General features: G+C 34.6%; 1 protein-coding gene across 1 annotated transcript; it reads right to left on the reverse strand.

The window, feature by feature from the left end:
• Nucleotides 1–2908: 2908 nt before the first annotated feature.
• Nucleotides 2909–18329, reverse strand: TMEM182 (transmembrane protein 182). The gene is made up of 5 exons (XM_087726329.1): nucleotides 17998–18329; nucleotides 17625–17724; nucleotides 15677–15775; nucleotides 9688–9825; nucleotides 2909–5612 (listed from the first exon to the last, which is right to left on the reverse strand). The coding sequence occupies exons 1-5, from the start codon at nucleotides 18136–18138 to the stop codon at nucleotides 5389–5391; spliced, it is 702 nt and encodes a 233-aa protein (XP_087582455.1). The 5' UTR covers nucleotides 18139–18329; the 3' UTR covers nucleotides 2909–5388.
• Between the last annotated feature and the right edge of the window lie 4200 nt (nucleotides 18330–22529).

Below are 22529 nucleotides of genomic sequence, written 5' to 3' on the forward strand. Positions count from 1 at the left end.
AGATGAATTGGGATTGCTATGAAGGTATAATATTTTATATACTGATGCAGAAAAAATACGCCTGTTAGGTAAAAAATGTACATCAATATATTCCTAGTTAGAATGGATAATAACATCAAAGTATCTAATACAATTTTCCAATTCAAAAGGTTTGTTGAGTGGTTGCAACCACTGATGCAATGGAAATGTGTCTGTCAACCTTTGTTTAATCCTTAGCATCTGGCAGTCAGTGATATCCAATACCCAAGATTTAATTCAAATGTCATAGAGCATAGCCACTAAGAGCCTATCGTCCATGAATTTGTATAATATGGCTTTTCCTGATGTTGATGCCCCTGTCAGCCTTGGACAAAATTTCCAAATGCATCATACGTACCACTACCTTCTAATTCCAAGGAAGGTAGACTGAGATTTATATGTATTTTAGCTTTATACATTTGGAGAAGAATGAATTTGTATAATATATAGAGGGATGTGTGGGTGTACGTGTATAATGTATGTATGTATGTATGTATGTATGTATGTATGTATGTATGTATGTGTGTGTACCTACCTACCTACCTACCTACCTACCTACCTACCTACCTACCTATACTACATAGCACATAGCATTATGAAGCCAGTTTCACATTTTGAAATGGTAATGTTCATTCTCACCTCCCCATCATCAATAAACTGAAGATCTCTGAACATATTGATTATGTAAACCAGAGTATTTCAGAACAGAGTGTTTGAAAACTGGAAAAAATTCTGTAAGTCCTTCTCAAATATCCTTGACAGGACATTCCATTCAATTTAGCATTTAAAAAACAGTCTTTGTAGCTTATAAGCTCTTAAGCAAATGTAAGTGAGAGGGAAAGCTAACATGTCTGATAATTCACTCTATCTGACTGACAACTGTGCTGAATTTCCCCTGTGGTGCTAGCAAAACATTGTTACAAAAGTAATAACATACCGAGAAAGAAAGGATCATAAGGATCATGCTGTCAGCTTTAATTCTGGGGAACAAAAACCAGTGAGATGATTTCTGTTAAGATCAGTCCAATACAACTCGGGAAAAAGGGATGCCAAATGCTGAATGGAGTAATATGATCTGAGCTTAAAATAGCCGCCAAGGATACCACGGAGGAATAGCTCGATGAAATATGTTGCAGCATGAACGATCTGTTCAGAAGTAAAGTCACTGAACTGCAAGAGGTGATGAATGGAAAAGATTTTCCCTACCTTCATCCATACCTGATGTCTTCTCATGTTACTCTCCCATGCCTTTTCAATGTTCATAAATACTGAAATTTCAGTTTCTACATGGATTTCTTATGTCATGCTTATGGCAGGATCCTCCACAGCTTCAGGTTCGGCCTTTAGCATTTTCAGTTCAAAGGATTAGGTGATATGACTCACTGTTTGCTTGAGGTTCTGGGAACATGCTGTCAATTAGAATAAATAATACTGAACTAGATAGACAAAATATATTACAGAAACAGAAGGTAAAAGCTAATAGTTTAAGAAAATATATTTTGAGAGTAGGGATGTGGGTGGGTGGGCATCTACAAGTCAGTAATTAACTGCCTAAGTAGGGTGTCCTTAGTACCAATATGTGTATTTTATATCCAAATAATTCTTATTATTATACTCTTAAAATGATCTGCCTTGTCAAAAAATCAGCATCCAAAAAGCATGTCATTTCCCCTGAAAATGAGCAATCGGTAAACATTAATAGTAGCAATGAAGCATTGAGCAAAAGGGGAAACTGGTTGGGATTTTCTTCATTGCAATGTAACTTATCTTTCTCACATTCATTATGACTAGTTATCTGTCACTTATTATTATTGCTTACTCTTAATGAAAAACTACAATTATAACACCACTTCACAGCTTTATTGTGGGCGCTACACAGCTTCTTTTTACTGTTATTATGCAATAAAATTTCAATCCACTCTACATTTAAAGCTTCACAAAGACATGTTTTGATTAGAAAATGGACGTGGACTGTCTTGTTACATTATAAGCTTTTAATTATGTATTAGAATATATTTGTCATATGATGTTTCAGATTTCTTGGATATCTACTCATGTAGCATGGCTCATATTTGCTTTTCTAACTGTATTGCCCATATTCTTCTAGGTTTTGAAGTATATTATCTATTTTTTGCATTCTTTAAAAAATATGCATCTAAAAGAAATTATTTTTTAAAAAATAAAGGTTTATTATTTATGTTTTACATTACCATATGTAACCTGCAAAATTATTATACACTTCTGGAACTACCTTTCAGATGCCTCATACAGGGAATTACCACTTTTTTAATTGGGTTTTTCAATTCAGTCTAGGGACCTCAGTGGTTAAGTTCATTGTATTCAGCTGTCAACCAGCTGGATGAGGGGGGGGAGTGTTCCCATAGACCACAGGTAAAGAATGATGGTACCTTTTGACTTGTGGACTTCAACTCCCAGAATTCCTGAGCCAGCCATGCTTTTACAAGAAGTCTATAAAAATGTTAGTGAAAAAAATCACCAGCAGCCAGAAAATAAATTAATATTAATGAAAAATCCTAAAGAGAGCAAACAAATCAGAAGGCTGAAGGAATGGTAGCAAGATGTCTAGATAAGGTCACTTCCATCAAATTTATTGAATGAGTCAGAATACCATGATCCGAAGGCAAATGGATCTAAAAACAATTCAGATAAGGAAGTTTGGCTGTTTCCATAGTTGAATGGGAAATAATCTGGAACATTTTACCAGCTTTGAGATCTATAGGTAGAATATATGTATAACAACCAGATTAGTAAAATGCATACTCAAGCAAACAGCAAGTTTTATGTTTTGCTAATATAATGAAATTTACAACCATCATTTGGAAAGAAATAGAGAGCAAGAAGAAAAGAAAACCCTTCATTTATACAAATATTTTGCTCATTAACTTTTATTTTTTAAAAAAGAGAACATATACAGCAATTTTTTTTCATAGAAAACATATGTCAAATACATATATATGTATTTTTCTAAACAAATCCAATTATCATATGTTGCCGCAAATGATGAGATAAGAATTTTATCTTTGAAATCTGCTCCTATTTGCAAGAAGCAGATTTGGCACACTTTCAATTGCTAATCACTTTCTCCTGGTGAACAGATGATGCCACAACTAGCCAGTCTCTGTGTAGTCGTATTCTGAGACATACAGGTACACCTCCTATACAGGAAGTGTAGAGTATTCAGACAACAGAGAAGGCTTTGGAAAGGTAAAGACAGAAGTTCCATAACAATGGACACTTTTAATATTTATCGGAACATAATCATGCAGGCTTTAATTCTATCCTGAAATACTGTGGTAAGAGGAGAAGGGGGAAAATCAATAGAGGAGATTATATTATAGCGAAACAGACGTAAACAGACTGTTAAGAGATATACTTTCTTGCTATTACCAAAAATAGAGGGTGGAACAAGTTTTCCAATGAAAGCATGGTATTAATTTTAAATAGTGAATGATTGCAAAGTGATAACAAATAAAAGGAGCAAAAGTAGACTTGAGAAATTTAGACCTGGCTCCAGGCTTGAAAGATATAAGTAACAATTCTAATGCCTCCTCTCTGCTCTTTCTCATCTAACTGAATTTTGACATGCATTTTCTGGTGATGATAGCAATACATGAAGCAGGCCTCAATGCCCCCTTTACATTACCCATAAGACTTGAGTCTTACAGTGGATTAAGGGATTATGGGGAAAGCCTATCATCCTGAGCCAGAAGAAAAGGACACCATACAGTATGTAAGGCTGGTGCCCCCTGGTTGGGTTGCAGGTTACCAGTAGCTTTTATCAATCTGGGACAGAAACCAGCTTGATTGGAATCAGCTGTGGTCTAGCTAAGAATGGAGCTCTTGCTTCTTCAACATGGGAAGTGTGTGGTAAAGTGATAATATATGAGCTTTTTTAAAAAATATCATTATTCTCCATTCTATGTGATCACCCCTTCTACATATCCATCATAGACCTTCCTTCCTTCCTTCCTTCCTTCCTTCCTTCCTTCCTATGCATGTTCTAAGAGAAAAGGCGGACTAGGAAAAGGTGATGGATGGACAATAGTTTAAACAATATGATCAAATGGATCAAATTATAAACTTCACTGGACAACAAAATGTGATGTAAAAATGAAATAATAATTGTTGTATCATGCATTGTTTTGATGCCCAGGTAAGCAACAACAGCTGTTGTTTTCTGGGGGCCCTAGCTATATAACTTTTACCCATCATCTTTCCTTTGGATGAGCTGTTTATTATTTGGACCACATGGACTTATTGCAGCTACAGTGAACAGTATCAAAGCACTAATCTCATATTTTCTCTGACACACTGGCTAAAGCATTACATGGATAATTATTTTTAAGAACCAAACTGCTTGCTCATAGTAAAACTGAGAACTGAAACAAAAACAAATACAGCGAGCATCGCATGGAATAGTTGTTTGTTCAATAAGGTTGCAGGACCAATTCAAACAATACTATAATGAAGGACTACGTACAGTCCAAACTGCTTCTCAGATGACTTTTAAGGAGACCAAAGGTGGCCCTTCTTTCAGGAGCAATGTGGGTGTTTGCATCTAGACTTCCCCATATAATTTTGTATTCTTTGTGCCTAGGAAAAGGATACAATTTGACTACAAGGCGAATTAATGATTGGATCTTAGTTATTGGCTGTCGTAAGCACACAGCTCCTTACACTGGAAAAAAAATATTGATGATAGGGAAAATTTAGATCTCTATTGAATAAAAAATATGTCTGTTTCAGGAAATCAGCATTATTATATTATTATATAACGTTAAAATGTTATTGCTAAAGACATTAAATTTGAAATCTTTCCAGAAACAGAATACAAAATTTATTTTAGATGAATTGAGAAGGGTGACCTCACAACCGTTTCCCTATTTCCAGCAGCAAATATTTGGGCAGGAAAGAAAAGAAGACCTAGTTTCATTGTAAATGTTCCTTCATTAAGTTGTTAATGTCAATAACTAATTTTTGAATTGGCCCGCAGACAGAACCTAATTCTTATGTTAATTATTTTATATATTCCCTTGTGTGTTAATACATGTAGGAAGATTTGAAGAAATATGAAAGGATCCTATTTCTGAAAGGATTTTCATCTCCTTCATATGAAGAACATATAAACAGTGGCTACAATCTTGTGCACATTTCTGGGATGCAATCTTCACTGAACCTAAGGTCACATTTCCAGTATTACTGAGTAGACAATATGAAATTACATTATTCATTTAAGTCAATCTTCAATGATACCATGAGCATTCTATGGTAGTAAGGATAACAAGGTATAAAAAAACCTTTTTAGCACAATTTCACTACACACTGATAGTTCAAGCACCTGCTACCCAACTAATCAGAATGCAGATAAATCGTACGTCCTACCAGGAGGAACAACATGCCAGAAAACATAGCAAAAAATATTCCAACTGGAGCCAGTATAAAAGACCAGCCATAACGTACATAGATGGAATAACTTGAACAGTCAATTTTCTTCTGAGCTTCATAGTTTTTGAGATCAGCCACTGCTTGGACCCAGATAACATATAGTACAACCACCAGGGAGAATAGGATGCCTGGCAGATGGACAAAAAAGAATGTTTTATTAAATATTTATGGCAAAATTGTCATACAGGAACTCAGAAATATCTAGAAAGTTTAGACAAACATTAAAACAGATTTTCCAAACCTATAAATCTATGGAGTCACAATTTCCAGAATGGATTATTAGATTTTTATCCTTCAGTTTGTTCAGAATCTCAAAGCAACATTCATGACAGCCTCTCCCCCAATTTTCCCTACAACTACTTCAGTGGTGGGTTTCAATGTATTTTACTACTGGTTCATATGTGTGTGTGTGTCCGTGTGTGCATGTGCATGCATGCCTGCACCCTTGCGTGTCACTTCTGCGCATGTGCAGAAGCATTTAGATGGCTGGGCACTACCAGTTCACCCAATCCAGGGTGAACCGGCAGAAACCCTCTTCTGAACTACTTTGCAAGGAAGGGTGGGCTGAAAGAAAGTAATTGGCCCAAAGTCACCCAACAAGCTTATTACTGAACTAGAATCCAAGTCTGCTTCTACTCTTATCTTCTTGTCTACTAGGAATGTTTCATGAATGGATATAATAACATCTAGAAAAATATTTATTGGCAAACATTAGTTGCATAGATAGAAATGTTCTAAGTTTGTTTTGATACTATATATTACTCAGCCTCATTTTAGAAGGTCAGAATATAAATTTGTGACATCTATTTATTCAATAAAAAAAATTGGCCCATCAATTTTGGAGCTTTGGTTGAGATTGAGCAGGGCAAGTTACCAAAAACCAATGGAAGACCAGAGACTCCAATCCTTGTCTTAAATATTCATTATTTAGATGACTTTGTCCTTCAAAACCTGCATTATGTTTGAAGAGATTGAATACTTAATTGTGCCATTGGTTTATTACCAAGATGAATGGGACAAATGACACTCATTGATGTGGGAGAAAAATGTTCCTTTATTATGATCATTATTGCAAATGGCCATTGCCTTTCAAGCCCAGTGACTGTGACTAAACTTTTTAAAGGGGATGGGTTTTTAGAAACTTTTGAGACTGCTACATAGTTCCTCTGTTCCAACTTCTTAAGACTCTTTGCTTGGAGAGCAATTCCCTGTTCATTAGTAAAAGTAAGTGTCTTAAAGATGAAATGAATCACAAAAAGATGGAACACTTTACTTCAAAAAACAAACAATGAGTTCAAGAGGTATTCGGATAAACAAGGATTCATCTCTCTATTTCTCTGTCTATCCCTCACTCATTTTGCTGTTTTATTTTTCAGGGGCACCCATATTTTATCCATAAGGTATAAAGTAACATAAGGATGAGATGCAGGAATTAACAGAAGTCTTCATTTGAATATATTTCTGCTTCTTTAAAGGTAAATAAATGAGTAAAGAGAATATTTGTACGCTTGAACAAATTCCTGATCTTCTCACATAGCAATGCTTTTTTCCATACCACCAATGAAGGGTTGCTTAAAGTTTCCATAAGACACGAGGGAAGGAAGAAGGGAGAGACAGAGATGTGATCAACAAGTGCTGTTTAAAGTGACAGGGTCCTCTACAGTTCCACTAGTACTAAGGAGATTTGAAAATCCTTATTTTTTAAAAAAAAATTATTCCAGACTTTGTTCTTTCTGTTGGCTTTATTAGCAGGCTGCATACGGACACCTTCTGATCTCATAGGAACATACTGTTCTGCCCTCCACACAGCTTCAATCAAATCCTACAAAAATCTAAGGACATAAATCACCCTGAGGAGCAGAAGACAAAGTCATACAGAGACTCTGAAATGGTAGCTGATCTGCATGTTCTGTTAGTAGACAATATGCAAATCAGCCTTTCTTGTGCTTGCATTAGAGAAAATATATGAAGGGAGAGCAATTCAAAACAGGATAAATTATGTGGGTTGAGAAAATTAAACATACTGTACATCTCTCTTCCCATTATTTCTTTGCATGCTTGACTGTTGGTTTAAAATAATCAAATAAAGACCTCTGGCAAAAGAGTTTCTTTTTCCTTCTTGTTTAACCTCTGAACCAATATAGAAAAGAACAGAATTTAGGAAGGATCCATCTGTTAGAGAGGCTTCTAAATCACACATTCCACGATCTGTACCTTCATGTCTTAACTGAGGTACATAAAATTATATGTTTCAAATGCAGTATTTTAAATAAGGTAATAGGACTTTGAGCCTCTGAACAATCATGAAGTCATATGAAGGAATATAAGTAAGGAATAAAATAAGTAAAAGCTAAGAAAAAACGTAGGGTTATTTTCTTGCAGAGTTGAAGAACTATATGGTTATAAATAAAACTCTATCATTGCAGTAGCAGGATTTATGTCTGAGCAGATATACGTAGGATTGCTCTAAATACAACTATATCCAACATTATCAGTTCATCAGTAACATCTCTTTTGAATCAGAATTCTGCTGTGCAGGGTTTAATTTCTTGGTTAGGCCATGAAATGCTTATAGAAACACATGTACTTTGAATAGCTTGCTCTGAAATGTAAATAATTTAAAATCTATAGTGTGTTTTACTATATTTTGAAATTAACAAGTGAGAAGAAAGCCAGGATCAGAGGTGGTATTTTGCCAGTTTGGACCAGTTGGCCCGAACCGGTAGTGGAAATTGCAGGTAGCCCCATCCACCCATTCCAGCTCTATGGCACTTTTTTTAGCCAAAGCGCATGCACAGAAGGCTGAGTGTATGCGCGGATGTTGCACGTGCGAGCGAAGTGAGCGCACATGTGCTCACATTTGAGATTATCCTGGCCTCACCTTGGCCAGGATGATTTCAAACCCTCCAGCCACTGGCATATTACTTTCATATAATTTGTGGGAAAGGAAAATGGTAAGAAGATACATGAAACTTGTGCTAAGACTACCCTGACTATTCCTTTAAGGAGACAGTTGGAATAAAAATCCAACAACGTGTCTGTGTTCTGAAACAGGATGGTATATAATTTACCCAGAATGATGTAAGAACCATAGTTTGGAATGTAAATGCAACAACTGGGGAAGAATTGAAAATCACTTAAGGATAACACAGAGTAATCTGGCTATTGAGTCACAAATAGTTTAACAAGTCTAAAATTAATTGTTCAAGACACTGAATTTGTAGCAGAAATGGAGACTGAGTCAGAGGAGTAAGTAGAGTGTCTATAAAAGTGGTGGGTTCCTAACCAGTTTACTACCGGTTCACTCATGCTCACGTGTGTGTGCAAAGCTTCTGCACTTGCGCAGAAGTGTCCAGGCAGGTGGACAGATCCGCCCGCCACCACTACTACCAGTTCAGCCGAATCAGGCTGAACCAGGAGCAACCCACCTCTATAATAAAATTAAAAAGACATATGCAGTAACAGAAATGTTTACACAGAACTATAATCAATCTAACATAATGAAACAAGGGAAAGAAAAGATAAGTAATTGGATTCTGGATGTCAAATCTGAGTTTTAAGCAAGCATGTATGTATTCTGTAGAAACACCTAATGAGTTGTTTCTGAAAGAGACAGAAATTACTGGAAGCAGAGGCTCTTATTTTCTTGGTCTGTCAGGAGAGGGAGACAAAGTTTGAGGGTTGATCTTGAAGGAGAGAATTAGGTTTTCTATTCTCTTTCCAAGGGCTTGAAAATAAATTGGGATACCTTTTCTTGAAGGACTACCACAATCCCAAGAGCACTTTGCTAAATGGATTACTTCCTTATTATATAAAAAAAGAAGGCATTTTTAGATACTGTCCCACAAAATGTGAGTTTAGATTATCTTCTGGAGGTATTTTGAATATGGCATGTTAGAAAAAGCCAGAGGGACTTTGCTGGTATTATATTGTGAAGAAGTATTTTGTGATAGATAAATAAATAGACACGGAATGATTGGGATATATAATATACATATAAATTGGAAAAAAATGTTATCCCTTCCTTCAACGAGGCTTTTTCAAGAAACATCCCCAGTGAAATCCAAGGTGCTTTGTGCTTAGCCCACACAACCCTCTCCGGATCCTTGCATTGCATTTATGGTTTCAACTACACAACCTACAATTTTAGGATAAGGAATGTTGCTTTGGGATAACTAACTTTGGACAGCACATGAAACTTACCAGCAGCAATGAAGAAACCTCCTCCTATTTTGTAGAGGATGTGACTACCAAAAGGTGCAGCACAGATGATGAAGAAACTAGCTACCACCACAGTGACCACTCCAAGGAGCATGAAAATTGACCAGAAACCACGGTAAACTGGAAATGGGGACAAAAGAATATTGAAAAGAGATTTTAGAGAGAATTTTTTTTACAGAATCTCTCCAGCCTTCCCTGACTTTTGTTTTTTTCATTAGCAAGCTGAACATTTATTCCAGCACAGCCTCCTGGTAATCAGTAATTTAAAGCACCATATGTCCTGCATTACACAGGAATGCCAAATGCTATCAGATCATCTTGGAATATAATGATGCATGTGAAGAGCGTTATGAATCCCCGTTGCTTGGTATCTGCTGGAGAGACATGCGGTTAATCAGTTCACTTGCTTGGCCAATGGAAATTGTTCATAAAATAATGTGCTGAACTGTAGCCAAGATTCTTCAAGATATTTGCATGGTTTTACCAGATACCATTGATCTCACTAAAGTAGAAACAGAGCCTAGAGACAATGTAAAGAAAAGTTTAGAACATAGCCAAGATAAGTTACAAAATTGTTGAAAACTAGAATTGAGTGCTTTCAAGAAATGTATACTATATATTCACCAAAATGTATTTACATATGGTTTTAAAGTCCAAATTGAAAGTATCAATAGAGAGACAAGCCAAAATATGTATTCTTTAAAAAGTCAGAATTGCTAATAACTGGAATTGTTCAGACAGTACATTTCTTTGTGTATTTTTCAAAGCAAATATCAAAAATTATTGTGTTAAGGGCAAGCAATATTAAAGATTCTGGATAATGATCAATGCATTAAGAGTGTGGTAACATGGGGTGTTCCTCCCTCAAATATTCATAATAATAAAGTAATTGACTAATTAGGCATATATTTTTTAGGAATCTCTTTATAAAAACTAAGATCATGGAAATCCATTTATTTTATTCACTGTAAATATAATATAAAAATAAGCAAATGTTAAATTATTGTGAAAAAGCCTAAGTATGAATCCATTTGCATAAAACTAAAATGCACATCCCACTACAAAAAAAACTTCTTAGGATTATACATAATACTGATATTAGATTATATTTTCAACTATTGTTTTATGAATCAGGTTGCACAAAATACTTTAAAGTGTATGAATATTCTAGAAATTAATTTCCTCATATTGTATTAAAAAAGAAAGTACTTCTATTTCAATCAATAATTCAATAATTAAAACAATATTAATATTGTATGTATGTATGTATGTATGTATGTATGTATGTGTATGTGTATGTGTATGTGTATGTGTATATGTATGTATGTATGTATGTATATATATATATATATATATATATATATATATATATATATATATATATATATATATATATATATATATATATATATATATATATATATATATATATATATATATATATATATATATATATATATATATGATTTTTACAACCCCCGGTATGCCCAAATGTGGGAGGAAGATCACTAGTTCCATTCTCTGTCCTTCGGCTCGTCACAAGAGACCATCCAGGCAGAAACCCAATATTTTTACTGTTGCCTTTTTGTTACATTTTTTTGTTGTATTTGTGCTGATAAATAAATAAAGGGAGACTAGTATAGATCTATTTCAAGCTATTTAGCTCTCATCAGCTAGCCATACCCTTACTGGGATTTGAATATATAAATATTCAATTTATATATTGAATATTATATATATATATATATATATATATATATATTTATATATATAAATATAAACTTTTAAAAAGCCACCCACTCATTTTGAAGAGTGAGATGGGTGGCATACAAATTAAATTTAAAAAAAAATTTTTTTTTAAAAATTACATCATCATCTACACCAGAGGGTGGTATTCAGCAGATTCTGACCAGTTCTGGAGAACCGGTAGTAGAAATTTTGAGTAGTTTGGAAAACCAGTAAATACCACCTCTGACTGACCCCACCCCCATCTATTCTCTGCCTCCCAAGTCCCAGCTGATATGGAAGAAATGGGGATTTTGCAGTAACCTTCCTCTGGAGTGAGAGCGGGGGGGGGGGAATGGGGATTTTATAGTATCCTTCCCCTGGAGTGGGATGGCAATTTTTTTTACTACCAAACCGGTATTAATGGCGGCCAGAACCCACCCCTGTTTTTGCTATGTTATGGTGGCAAATCAAAAGTCTATACCAAAAATATAAAAACATAAGTAAAGTTGAAACCCCTGCCTAAACACAATTTTATATAACTAAAAGGAAGAACTCTATCTTGTGTTTTATGATAGTTTTCCATATCTTCTGGTTGAAGAAATAGATAATTTCCGTGGCACGACAAAACCGCGCTCGACTAAAGCGCGCCCGATTAAACCGTGTCGCTGACGTCATCAACAGGGCGACAACAGCGAGCGCGGAGAAAGAAGGGCGCTTTAAATAGCGCTTTGAAAGCAAGCCGATTCAAGTTAAGGTAAGGGTTAGGTTTAGGGTTAGGTTTAGGGTTAGGTTAAGGGTTAGGGTTAGGTTTAGGGTTAGGTTAAGGGTTAGGGTTAGGGTTAGGTTAAGGGTTAGGATTAGGTTTAGGGTTAGGTTAAGGGTTAGGTTTAGGGTTAGGTTTAGGGTTAGGTTAAGGGTTAGGTTTAGGATTAGGTTTAGGATTAGGTTTAGGGGGGTTAGGTTTAGGTTTAGGGGTTAATTTTAGGTTTAGCGTTTACAGCGTGCTTCTCTCTCCGCGCTGTTGTCGCCCTGTGATGACGTCAGCTACGCGGTTTCATTGAGCGCCCTTTAGTCGAACGCGGTTTTGTGGTGGAACCGATAATTTCACCCACCCTCTGAAAGATGGTTGAGAATCTAATGGGACCTTTCAAAATAAGATATATAAACTACAGCCTCTTTTCTTAAACTATAGTCTCTAACATTTTTTAGAATCTTGGACAGAGTTCTTCATTAAGGATTGTCATTCATAAGAAGTGATCAGTCAAAATTATTTTGGTAGTTTGTTTTTGAGGAATTGATGAAGAAACATTTCATCTTTGTTTATTTTTTGTGATCAGAAATATTATTATTCAGGGACCAATAGCAATAGCACTTAGACTTATACACCGCTTTACAGTGCTTTCGACCCTCTCTAAGTGGTTTACACAGTCAGCATATTGCCCCCAACAATCTGAGTCCTCATTTTACCCATTCAGAAGGATGGAAGGCTGAATCAACCTTGAGCCTGGTAAGATTTAAACTGCCAAATTGCAGGCAGCCAGTAGTAAGCAGAAATAGCCAGCACTCTAACCACTATGCCACAGTGGCTCAAAATGGCTAAGAAATTGGATACTTATTATCTACTCCCAACTATTTTTAGAAAGTTAAATATTCCTTTAAATTTGGGGGCTAAAAAAGAGTTGATTCATAAATTTCTGTGTTTGCCCGCATACATACAAAAATAATAATTTATCATTATCAATAAATTTTTATGTCACCCAAAATGAAGCAATATATTATTTCATTGTGTAATATTTACACAATATAATTTATCAATAAATAAAATTGAATTTGGGTTAATATTTATACTTAGGGTATTTCCAAAGTGGTAGAACAAGAATGCATTGAAGTAATGCTACAGATTTCAAATCTACATGCTTTGTGTTGTTGCAATAGGAATAGTTTCCATAACTAAGCATCATAACATTTTTCTGCAGCATGTCACAGCTCTAGTTTTGGCAATGTTTCATAAGCCTAAAAATATAAAAGAGCTGGGAACAGGAAAACAAATAGGAGTGAATAGGTATATGAGCTTGATTTTTATCCTAGTGATATTGCCAGTTAGAAGAAAAGTACGTAAATTATTTCTTAATGTCTTTCATTGAATCATAAAATTTGCAGAATTCGAAGTATCCTGAAGAAGGGGCTTGATTGAGTGAGTGAGTGAGTGATTTCAAAATGTAAAAATAATCTCCCTATTCTCAGGTTGCTCTTAAGGATAGACATAACCAGTATGTCTTCTCTCCCAGTAGAATTAATAAGGAGTCCACAAATTGACTCTGTCTTCAATATTTGATTTTTTTCTTTCTTTGTAAAAGAAAAGCTTCCAAGAAAACTGAATAAGAATAGAGTCCTATATACAGAATTATGCTTTCATTTGTTTCTTTTTATGCAGTAATTTGTAATTTTATGTTTTTTATACACCTAAATAAAGTGGTTTAGTGTGGAGGGAAGAAAAGACATGATTTTTCAGAATGAGAGTTTCTTTAGTCAAACAACTTCCTTTTTGCAGAAAACTGCCTAATTTGTTGCTTTTCTGAGCAATGTGACCAAAGGCTCAATATTCATCAGTTTCTTTTTATTCATCCAGTTGACCCTTTTTTATAATAGGAATTCATGAAGTTTTAGCTCACAACAACATTCCATAAAATAGAAGCCAGAAAATCCCACAGCATCATATGCCATATCCCAACATAACACTATAGTTTCTTATCAATTCTACATTTAAATTTGCATTTGCTGTGCTCACTCCTATTCTAACTCAATTCCTGTTTTCATAGCTCTCTGAAAGGGTAATAGAGTGTGGCCCTCAAAATCTGAGAGTAAAGCTCTTCCAAAGAGGAATTGTTGTTTTTCTCCCCAAAAAAGAGATCTCTTGATTGGCTGGTTGATTGGTGGTTGGTTGGTTGATTTAATCAGTGACTAGAGTGACTACTGCTTGAAATTTGACCAATCACATATTTGATCAATATATAAAATACCATTTGTGGTGGAGGTAAAAAAAGTCAAGATGATGTTCAAGCCTGGACAATCAAAATGCCACACACACACACACCCTTTTTTAAAGATATCATAACACATAAAAAAGAAACAGGATTTTGACTATGTGAGTGTTGATGTTATCTTGACTTTTTCAATTCCTCTCCTCTCAAAATATTGCCCTTGACCTTTTTCATATGATCTATGAAAGTAAACTATTGGAAGGAACCATATTACCAATATCTCATTAAGATAATTTGATTTAATGTAATGTATTTTAATTTTTTGACCCATTTCAACCCATTTCTCAATTCTTGTCTTACCTTATAGTTGAAATGCTACTTAAAGACACAATGTAATCTTTGGCCTAAAAAATGTTGGACTCAATTTCTAGGATAAAATGACACTACTAATGGATACCATTTATCTTTTTTCAGCTAGCAGCAAAGTGTCGTTTTTGACAAGTTAATTTTAATTTAAACCACCTTGAGGCTGATTCTTCCCAAGAAATGGTTCACTCTTTTTTCTTTGTTAACCATGAACTCATATTATGTACTTGAATATATACAGAGATTATACTTAGATTATATCTAACCCCCATCCTTCCAATTGGACAAGTCAGGATACTACAATTTTGTGTCCCTTTAGCCATTCTTGTTCCTTTTAAATATCAGATTCTTTATTGGTGGAAACAGAATATGAGATGGTGCAGAGCTAACAATAAGAAGACCACTGATAAGGATAAGATCACTGAAAATCAGATTACCTGTTTAAAGCTGTTGCCAGCTGTTGTCAGGAATCAAACCTGAATTGCAAACACACACACACACACACACACAGACAAACACAGATACACACACACACACACACTGATTTAAGACAATGATATAATATCTTAGGAATGTGCCTTTGGGGACAACAACAATAACAACAACAACAACAACTGGTAGAACAATGACCCATATGAACATAGAATCCAACCGGATGCCTCTGGGGATCATAAATGAGTTATGACTGTAGAAAGTCTATCACACAAGGAACAACTTCCCAGGGCAATGCAACACTGTAGATTCAATTCCAAAATGGCACTTTGATGGCAGAAGTGGTGATCTGCCTATAATTCTTAAAGCAATAGCTACAGCTATGTTTTCTGAACAGCAGGTCTGGAATTGAACTTGAAGAATTTCAAAGCCCTAATAAGATAATTGCAACAAAGAATACTTACTAATTGCAGAATTATAGGTAGTTGAGTTATGGGAATCTCTTAAGAAAGGAAATGGAGAGAGATAAGCATGGGTGCAGTTTTTAGAAGGTGACTGGTTCGCTGAAAAACAGTAACAAAGACTAAATTATTCTCTTACATTTCTATACATGTCAATTTTCCCAATTTTAGAATGCTTATGCTAGGTGGATGAATAATTGGCCCTGTATGTTTAAGATTCAAAATTCTGAATTATGTGTGGGATAGAGAAATAATTACATTCGGCTTTTAATGGAATTGTTCTTATAAGGCTCAAATCAGACAGTCTCTAGGAGTCAGGCACACTTAAAAAATAAAAAATATGTTATATGATCTGGATTAGCTAAAGGTAATTGTAGGAAAAACACTACTCTGGAGGGAATTTTGGTAGCAGTAATAGTACTTCTTGATTCACTCTGAATTGATTCAGCGTGAAACAGAAGCAGTAAAGGACTTCCCTAGAGAATTCAAGACATTTCCAAGTAATATATATATATACTTGCCCATTATTTCCAACTAGCATTTAATTTAGCACATATTTAAATTTTGAAGACAAACAAACAAAAATCATTCACTGACTTTTCCTGATTCCCAGATGTCTATATTACGGAAAATCCTTATAAGGAAAGTGTAAGAAATACATAAACACCCATTCTTGTTTCTCCTAAATTATTCAGTTTCTCTACTCTTTCAAGCTACCAGTACATTCCATAACATTTTTTGAAATTCCAATATTGTCATCCAAAGATCATTTAGTAGACAAGTCTCCATCTGTTCTATTAGAGTCCTAATATGGCATTTTATGCTTTCACTGCTTCCTATTTGGCATCTAGAGAGTAGCATGGAAAAAGGAGGATGCTTTTGAATGGTCTGACATGGAAGGGTGGATGGTAAAGAGAAAGAGAGATTTGAGACAGTGATTTGGGGGGGGGGGATATTAGTTAAAACTTTGCTACAGTTTAGAGTTTTTATTGATACATTTTTTTTGAATTATAGTCCTATAGACAGCAATTTGTTTTTGTTTTTTTATGGAAACATGGGCTACACCTATTTCAATAAATACTTTAAATATTTAAGATAAACTTCTGTGAAAGATACAGTTATTATAATTCCCAAATGATTGAAACAGTGTATAACCATAATTTTATAATTTTGTGTTTCTCTAGTTCTCAATATATAATGCTTAGGAATACCCAATCAGTGAGTTAGTTTCTATGCCAGTCTACACAGGTATTTAGTTTATAGAAAGGCTCTGTTGGTTCTTCACTTCCAAAACACTTTGCTCTAGATCAGTGCATGAAAAAACAGAAAACACATTCAAATAGGTTATTCCATTTCATTCAAGAGCTTGTGCAGTTCTTGCACAATAATGAACATGAAGTTGTTATTCAATCTCGCTTATATCACTATGTGAAGCCTTGCTAGAAGTATTTGCAGAATGCATTTATGCAGGCATGTGCAGAAGTGTTCTGGTTTCATTTTGGTCACATTTCTGCAAATCTAAGATTATGGCTTTTATGTTTGCATACAGGATCATCCTGCTAGAACAAAACATGCTGGTTTTTAGTGAATTGTTCTTTTGGAGTGTTGCAAACCATTGCATTCTTGTGCTTGAACTGAATCTCCATGAATACTTTGAATATAAAGCAGCTTAAAGAAATGGGGTACCATGAGCCTTCTTAGACTTTCCGGCAGAATAATATCCATGACAAACAGATCCACATATCCGATACAAAAGATTGGGAAGTCCTCTAGAACAGATTTTGAAAGAATCACAGAGAAATGCAGCAGAGAGAAGAATAATGAAAACGCTCATGAAGAACCGTTTTACCACACAGAAAGGTTTCCTTCTACAGATAGAACCTATTAAAGCAGGCAATTTTTAAAATGTAAGCAAGTATTCTGCATATTAGTTCAAAACTAGAATACTTACTGTACCAAAACTTCAACATACTGCTAGGATTCTCATCAATCTTCCCATCAAACCAGCATCTCCAGAAGAAACCCTCATGGTGGAACATAATCATCTCTTCCTGCACAAAAGAAACTAAGAACTTATCATATATTTGTATGAACCCATGTTCTATATTTTATGATGGGTTGATCATAATTCTATAACGTCCTGCTAATTCCGAGTATAACTGACCAAAATAGAAATCAGAGAAAGTAACCTCCTGATTGTTACTGGCTGAAGTTAAAATCAGAATATTACTTATGCATTCAATGGTTTTCTAAACAAGAACAAAACAGACACATCTCTGATAACACTGCAAGAGATTATTCCTAGAAATAAAAAGTATACTAACCCTAGTGCGATTCACATCTTCAGAACACTTCCCAACTTCTGTAGCCAGAAGCCAATAGTCTGTCCCAAAAGCAACCAGAAAAAACAAAATCCCAAGAGCTCCAAAGAAGCCTCCAAAAAATATTCCAACACTCAACTTCATTGCTGATTTGTTCTTTAAAAATAATTGATAAATTTAAAATATATATTTCAGGGTGTTGGGAGAGAAATGTTAGATAAATTTAGTTAAGAATTATGTTGCTTATGCTATGGCTTGGATTTGTGGTCAATTAAACTGCAACCTAACAAATGAAGATAGACTTCTATTTTGGGACACTCTCTGTAACAACTTTACTGTATCTTCCTTAGCTGGCATGACCAGCCAAAAATAGCTGACCTTCCTTTAGCTAGCTATTGGCTTGAAATACTGTTGCACATGGTACATCCACATATGAAGAAGAGGGATGAAATTACTGTCCCCTTATTATTTCTGCCTAGGTTGGATTTCAATATCCAATTCTGACAAGCAGACACACACACAGATACATACATATCCTATAATCAATTTATCTTCTTCCTAATAGTCCTTCTCTGTCACAGGCAAACATACAATGTACAGTGCAAATTAAGTTGCAGACATGCAGGCACATTGAACTGTATCATCAGATAGATAAAAACACTTAAGTCTCATTGACTGATTGACTATCTCATTCTAAGGCAGCAATCAAGACATTTAAAGCTGAAATGTGGTGTCCACTTGCTTTTTTAAATCGTCTTTAAATTAGAGCATACATGTCTAGCTCAAATTCAGAATTAAAACCACATATCTGCAGACAAGATTTCAGCATTTAATATGCTATTATATTCACAAGAAAGCAGAAATATAGAAAGTCCTCCTTTGTACGCTTTAATGAGATTTGGGTATAGAGAAAGTGATTTTTAATGGCAGCCAAGTAACACAACTACGCTTTTAGAAAACAGGCTGTACTATTATTTTTCAATTTCAAATATAAACAGATGTTTTCTGCATCCTGATGCCATCCAGATGCTCTGGGAATACATATCCCAGAAGAACAAATCTGTATTATTGATGATTTGGTTCTCTTGGGATTCTGGAAATTTCGCTCTGCATACCTCCAAAATATGTGAGATTGGGATGGTGATATCTGGGTTTGCACTGCCAAAGAGTTAAGGTTTTATTTAGTTGTACGGATTTTCTGTATGGTAGTTGGACATCTGCACACCAGTCTCCCTGCATGCCTCCCTCCCTCTCTTTGCACATAGTGGTCTGTTTAAACCAGGGGTCCTCAGATTCTTACGTCAATGACTCCTTCATGAAGTTTCACATTGTTCATCGACCTTCAAACACATTACATGGAAATAATTTAATAAATACTACTTTAATTAGTAAAATAATAATAACAATAGTTAACAGTCTCATTGACCATTAGAAGTCAATATTGACTACTTTGGAGAACCCTGATATAAATAAATTTGTTGAAATAATTCAACACAGAGGTACACAATTAGGTAAGTTTTTGAAACATTGGGATAATTTGCAGTTTTGACAGCACAGTTAGAGTGATCGTAACACAGCTACTGTGGTAAGCAAGTTTCTTGTCAACACTTCTGTTCTAACATGTTGTCACTCTCCTTTCCTTTTCACTTTTACTTTTCTTTTTTCTGTACAGGTTAAGTACATTCTATACAAAGCAAGGGAGCCTATGAAGGGGCAAGGCATTTGAAAATAAAAATTATGCTAGAAGTTGGTGGATAGGGAGACTGACAGATGTCAAGATTGGTACATATAATTGGAAACTGCTGTGCATTCCTGACTTAGGACAAAATCAATTATTGTATTTTAAATATATATAGTATTTTCAATTCTCTGTTTTTTTTAAAAAAAATCATCAGTTTACAAAATGATATACAGAAAGAATGGTTATAAACTTACTTTAAAATGTTAATTTAGTTATTCTTTGGGAAGGTGGTTGCAAAGTGAGTTTTTAAAATTGCATTTTTAAAAAAAGGTTCTTTCAAGTCAACCTCAAGTCCTGAGGCCTTTATAAACATATCAATATAGTTTTCATGGCAAGGGTATGATAATGTCTACGTGGGGGTGGGGGGGTGGGGGGGGAGTGTGGATTTTGTTTTGTTTTGTTTTCCAATCTAGCCTGAAACCTTGAGAGTCTGCTCACCCTCAACTACAAATCTGAACTGAATTTGCTTAGATTTTTGAGATCAACAATCATATAGATTTACACACAAGACAAGAATTTTTGGTGTTAAAATGCACCCGCTTCAGCTTATCCAAGGGTATATTTGGTAATACTATTTAAAGTACCTACATATTCCATATATACTCACATAGAAGCCCATCCACAAATAAGCTGACCCTTGAATTTTTAACTATAAATGGATAACGTATGGATTGCCACAGATAAATCAACTGGGGAAATTAAAATATCTAAACATTTTGACAGTTAGTTTATTCATGGGCAGCACATTTTTCATGGTGTTTTGGTTAAAATGTGATTATATACCGTAACTTTTCTTTCTATATACAGTAACTTATCTACCTACCTATCAAATATATATAATGATATATCTCATGGAAAGTTACTTTGAGCAGTGTTTTTTACTGTAAAAACAGTAAAAATAATAATACATTCATTAGTTAAAACCATTATATAATAATTAAAAAGAGTTAGAAATTATAAAAATAGAACTAAAAGAGAACAATAAATGGAGGAATTTTAATAATAAGTTCACCAGTCTCCTGGGGTTCCCAGGCCTACTGGAATAACCATGTTTTGAGGGACCTGTGGAAGCTGAGGAGCTCTCTGTTGGGAGAAGATTTCACAATGTGTACATCACAACAAAAAAGGCCCACTGGCAAAGCCCACCAAATGTAGCTCCCTCAACAATGAAATCCGTAACATAACCATTCTGTAAGATCTGTTGGGACAGACAGATGAAATTGGGAAAAGTTGATTACTCAAATATATACAGTACATTGACCAAAAATATGTGTTCGAAGAGTGCTAAATAAATTCCAAGAATATTAAAGTACTCAATAAATATTGAGTATTCTGGGTTGTTATTTTCACTCCAATGTATGGTTTCATAATGTCCCACAACAGTGCCTCTTCTACTTATGTCATCTCTTGCATTTATTTTTTTAAAATCCTCTACCAGATCCTACTTATATTTTAAAAAATGTTGTCAGTAAGATTTCTTGAGCTATTTTTGGGAAACAGAAGTGGTTTACAAATCTTAGTCTCACCTAAATAATAGCAATAGCAATAGCAGTAGACTTATATACCGCTTCATAGGGCTTTCAGCCCTCTCTAAGCGGTTTACAGAGAGTCAGCATATTGCCCCCAACAATCTGGGTCCTCATTTTACCCACCTCGGAAGGATGGAAGGCTGAGTCAACCCTGAGCCGGTGAGATTTGAACCGCTGAACTGCTGATCTAGCAGTAGCCTGCAATGCTGCATTTAACCACTGCGCCACTTTGGCTCATAAACACATATAATGTTCTAATTGAAGAACCTTTGGCACTGTCAATGTCGTAGAAGATAACAAAGTTTCTGCTTGGCTTTTATGAGCATTTGAATCCTTTAGACACTTATTTTCTGTCTGAAAATATGACTGCAACTAGAACTGCATGGAACTAAGAAGCTACTGCAAGAGATTCTTTTTAATCAATTTTTTGTATTATTTTAAAATTATTTATTTCAAATCTGAACAATTTACTAATGAAATAGACATCTACGCCATCTACTCCATGAATCTCAAGAGAAAATATCATTATGGCATCTCTTAGATTAAAATTAAGCCCTTATGCTTCATTGTGAAAAATAAATCCAGCCTAGAGCTTTGGCTGCTAGTCTTATGGAAACAATTATCCATTCTACTGATAGAGATAAAATCTTCTAAGATTCACATTTATAATATAGAATTTACTAGATTAAGACCATTTCTGGATTTAATTTATTTTTACTCTTATTGAATTTAGTTTGGTATATGATATGCAGTTTTCCATTATTTTTTTTGCTGCTTTCCCTACGTCTGCAAAAATGTTCCATTTTTTTAAAAAAAGGTTCATTGAAATACTGAATAAATTATTGCAATATTTCCCTTATATGTTGATTCTTTTTTTTTTCTTTTATAAAACTGAAAAGTCATGGCTACAACACACACAAAATGTTTAATACCATCTACTTTGTCTTCAGTTTTAATATAGGACAGAATACATTCCTCATAAGGAAGATTTCTTATAATTTTTATAATGTTTACAATAAAATTTGTAAATATATTCAATACTAGTTATGAATATTACTAGTATTATCATTATTCATTCAAGCTTCACAAAATTCTATTGAGAAGAGAAAAACTCTTTGAATGTTCACTTTATATATATATATAAAATTCAAATCCACCATCTCTCTCTCTCCCTCCCCTTTCCCACAGGCAGGTAAGTGGCTGCTGCTGGGCAGGATAGGGAGCAAAGGCTTGTGACATTGACTGGGAAGAGTCAAGGAAGATTG

This window comes from Thamnophis sirtalis, unplaced genomic scaffold, assembly GCF_051295495.1.
Source record: "Thamnophis sirtalis isolate CommonGarterSnake01/CBP01778 unplaced genomic scaffold, rThaSir2_p1.2 scaffold_12, whole genome shotgun sequence".
NCBI classification, from domain to species: domain Eukaryota; kingdom Metazoa; phylum Chordata; class Lepidosauria; order Squamata; family Natricidae; genus Thamnophis; species Thamnophis sirtalis.

Coding starts and splice junctions, on each gene's coding strand:
- TMEM182 (XM_087726329.1), bottom strand. CDS start 18,138: ATGAAGTTGAGTGTTGGAATATTTTTTGGAGGCTTCTTTGGAGCTCTT. Junction 17,725..17,997: donor AAGATGTGAATCGCACTAGG/GTTAGTATACTT, acceptor TCTTTTGTGCAG/GAAGAGATGATTATGTTCCA. Junction 5,613..9,687: donor AGGTTTCTTCATTGCTGCTG/GTAAGTTTCATG, acceptor TCCATCTGCCAG/GCATCCTATTCTCCCTGGTG.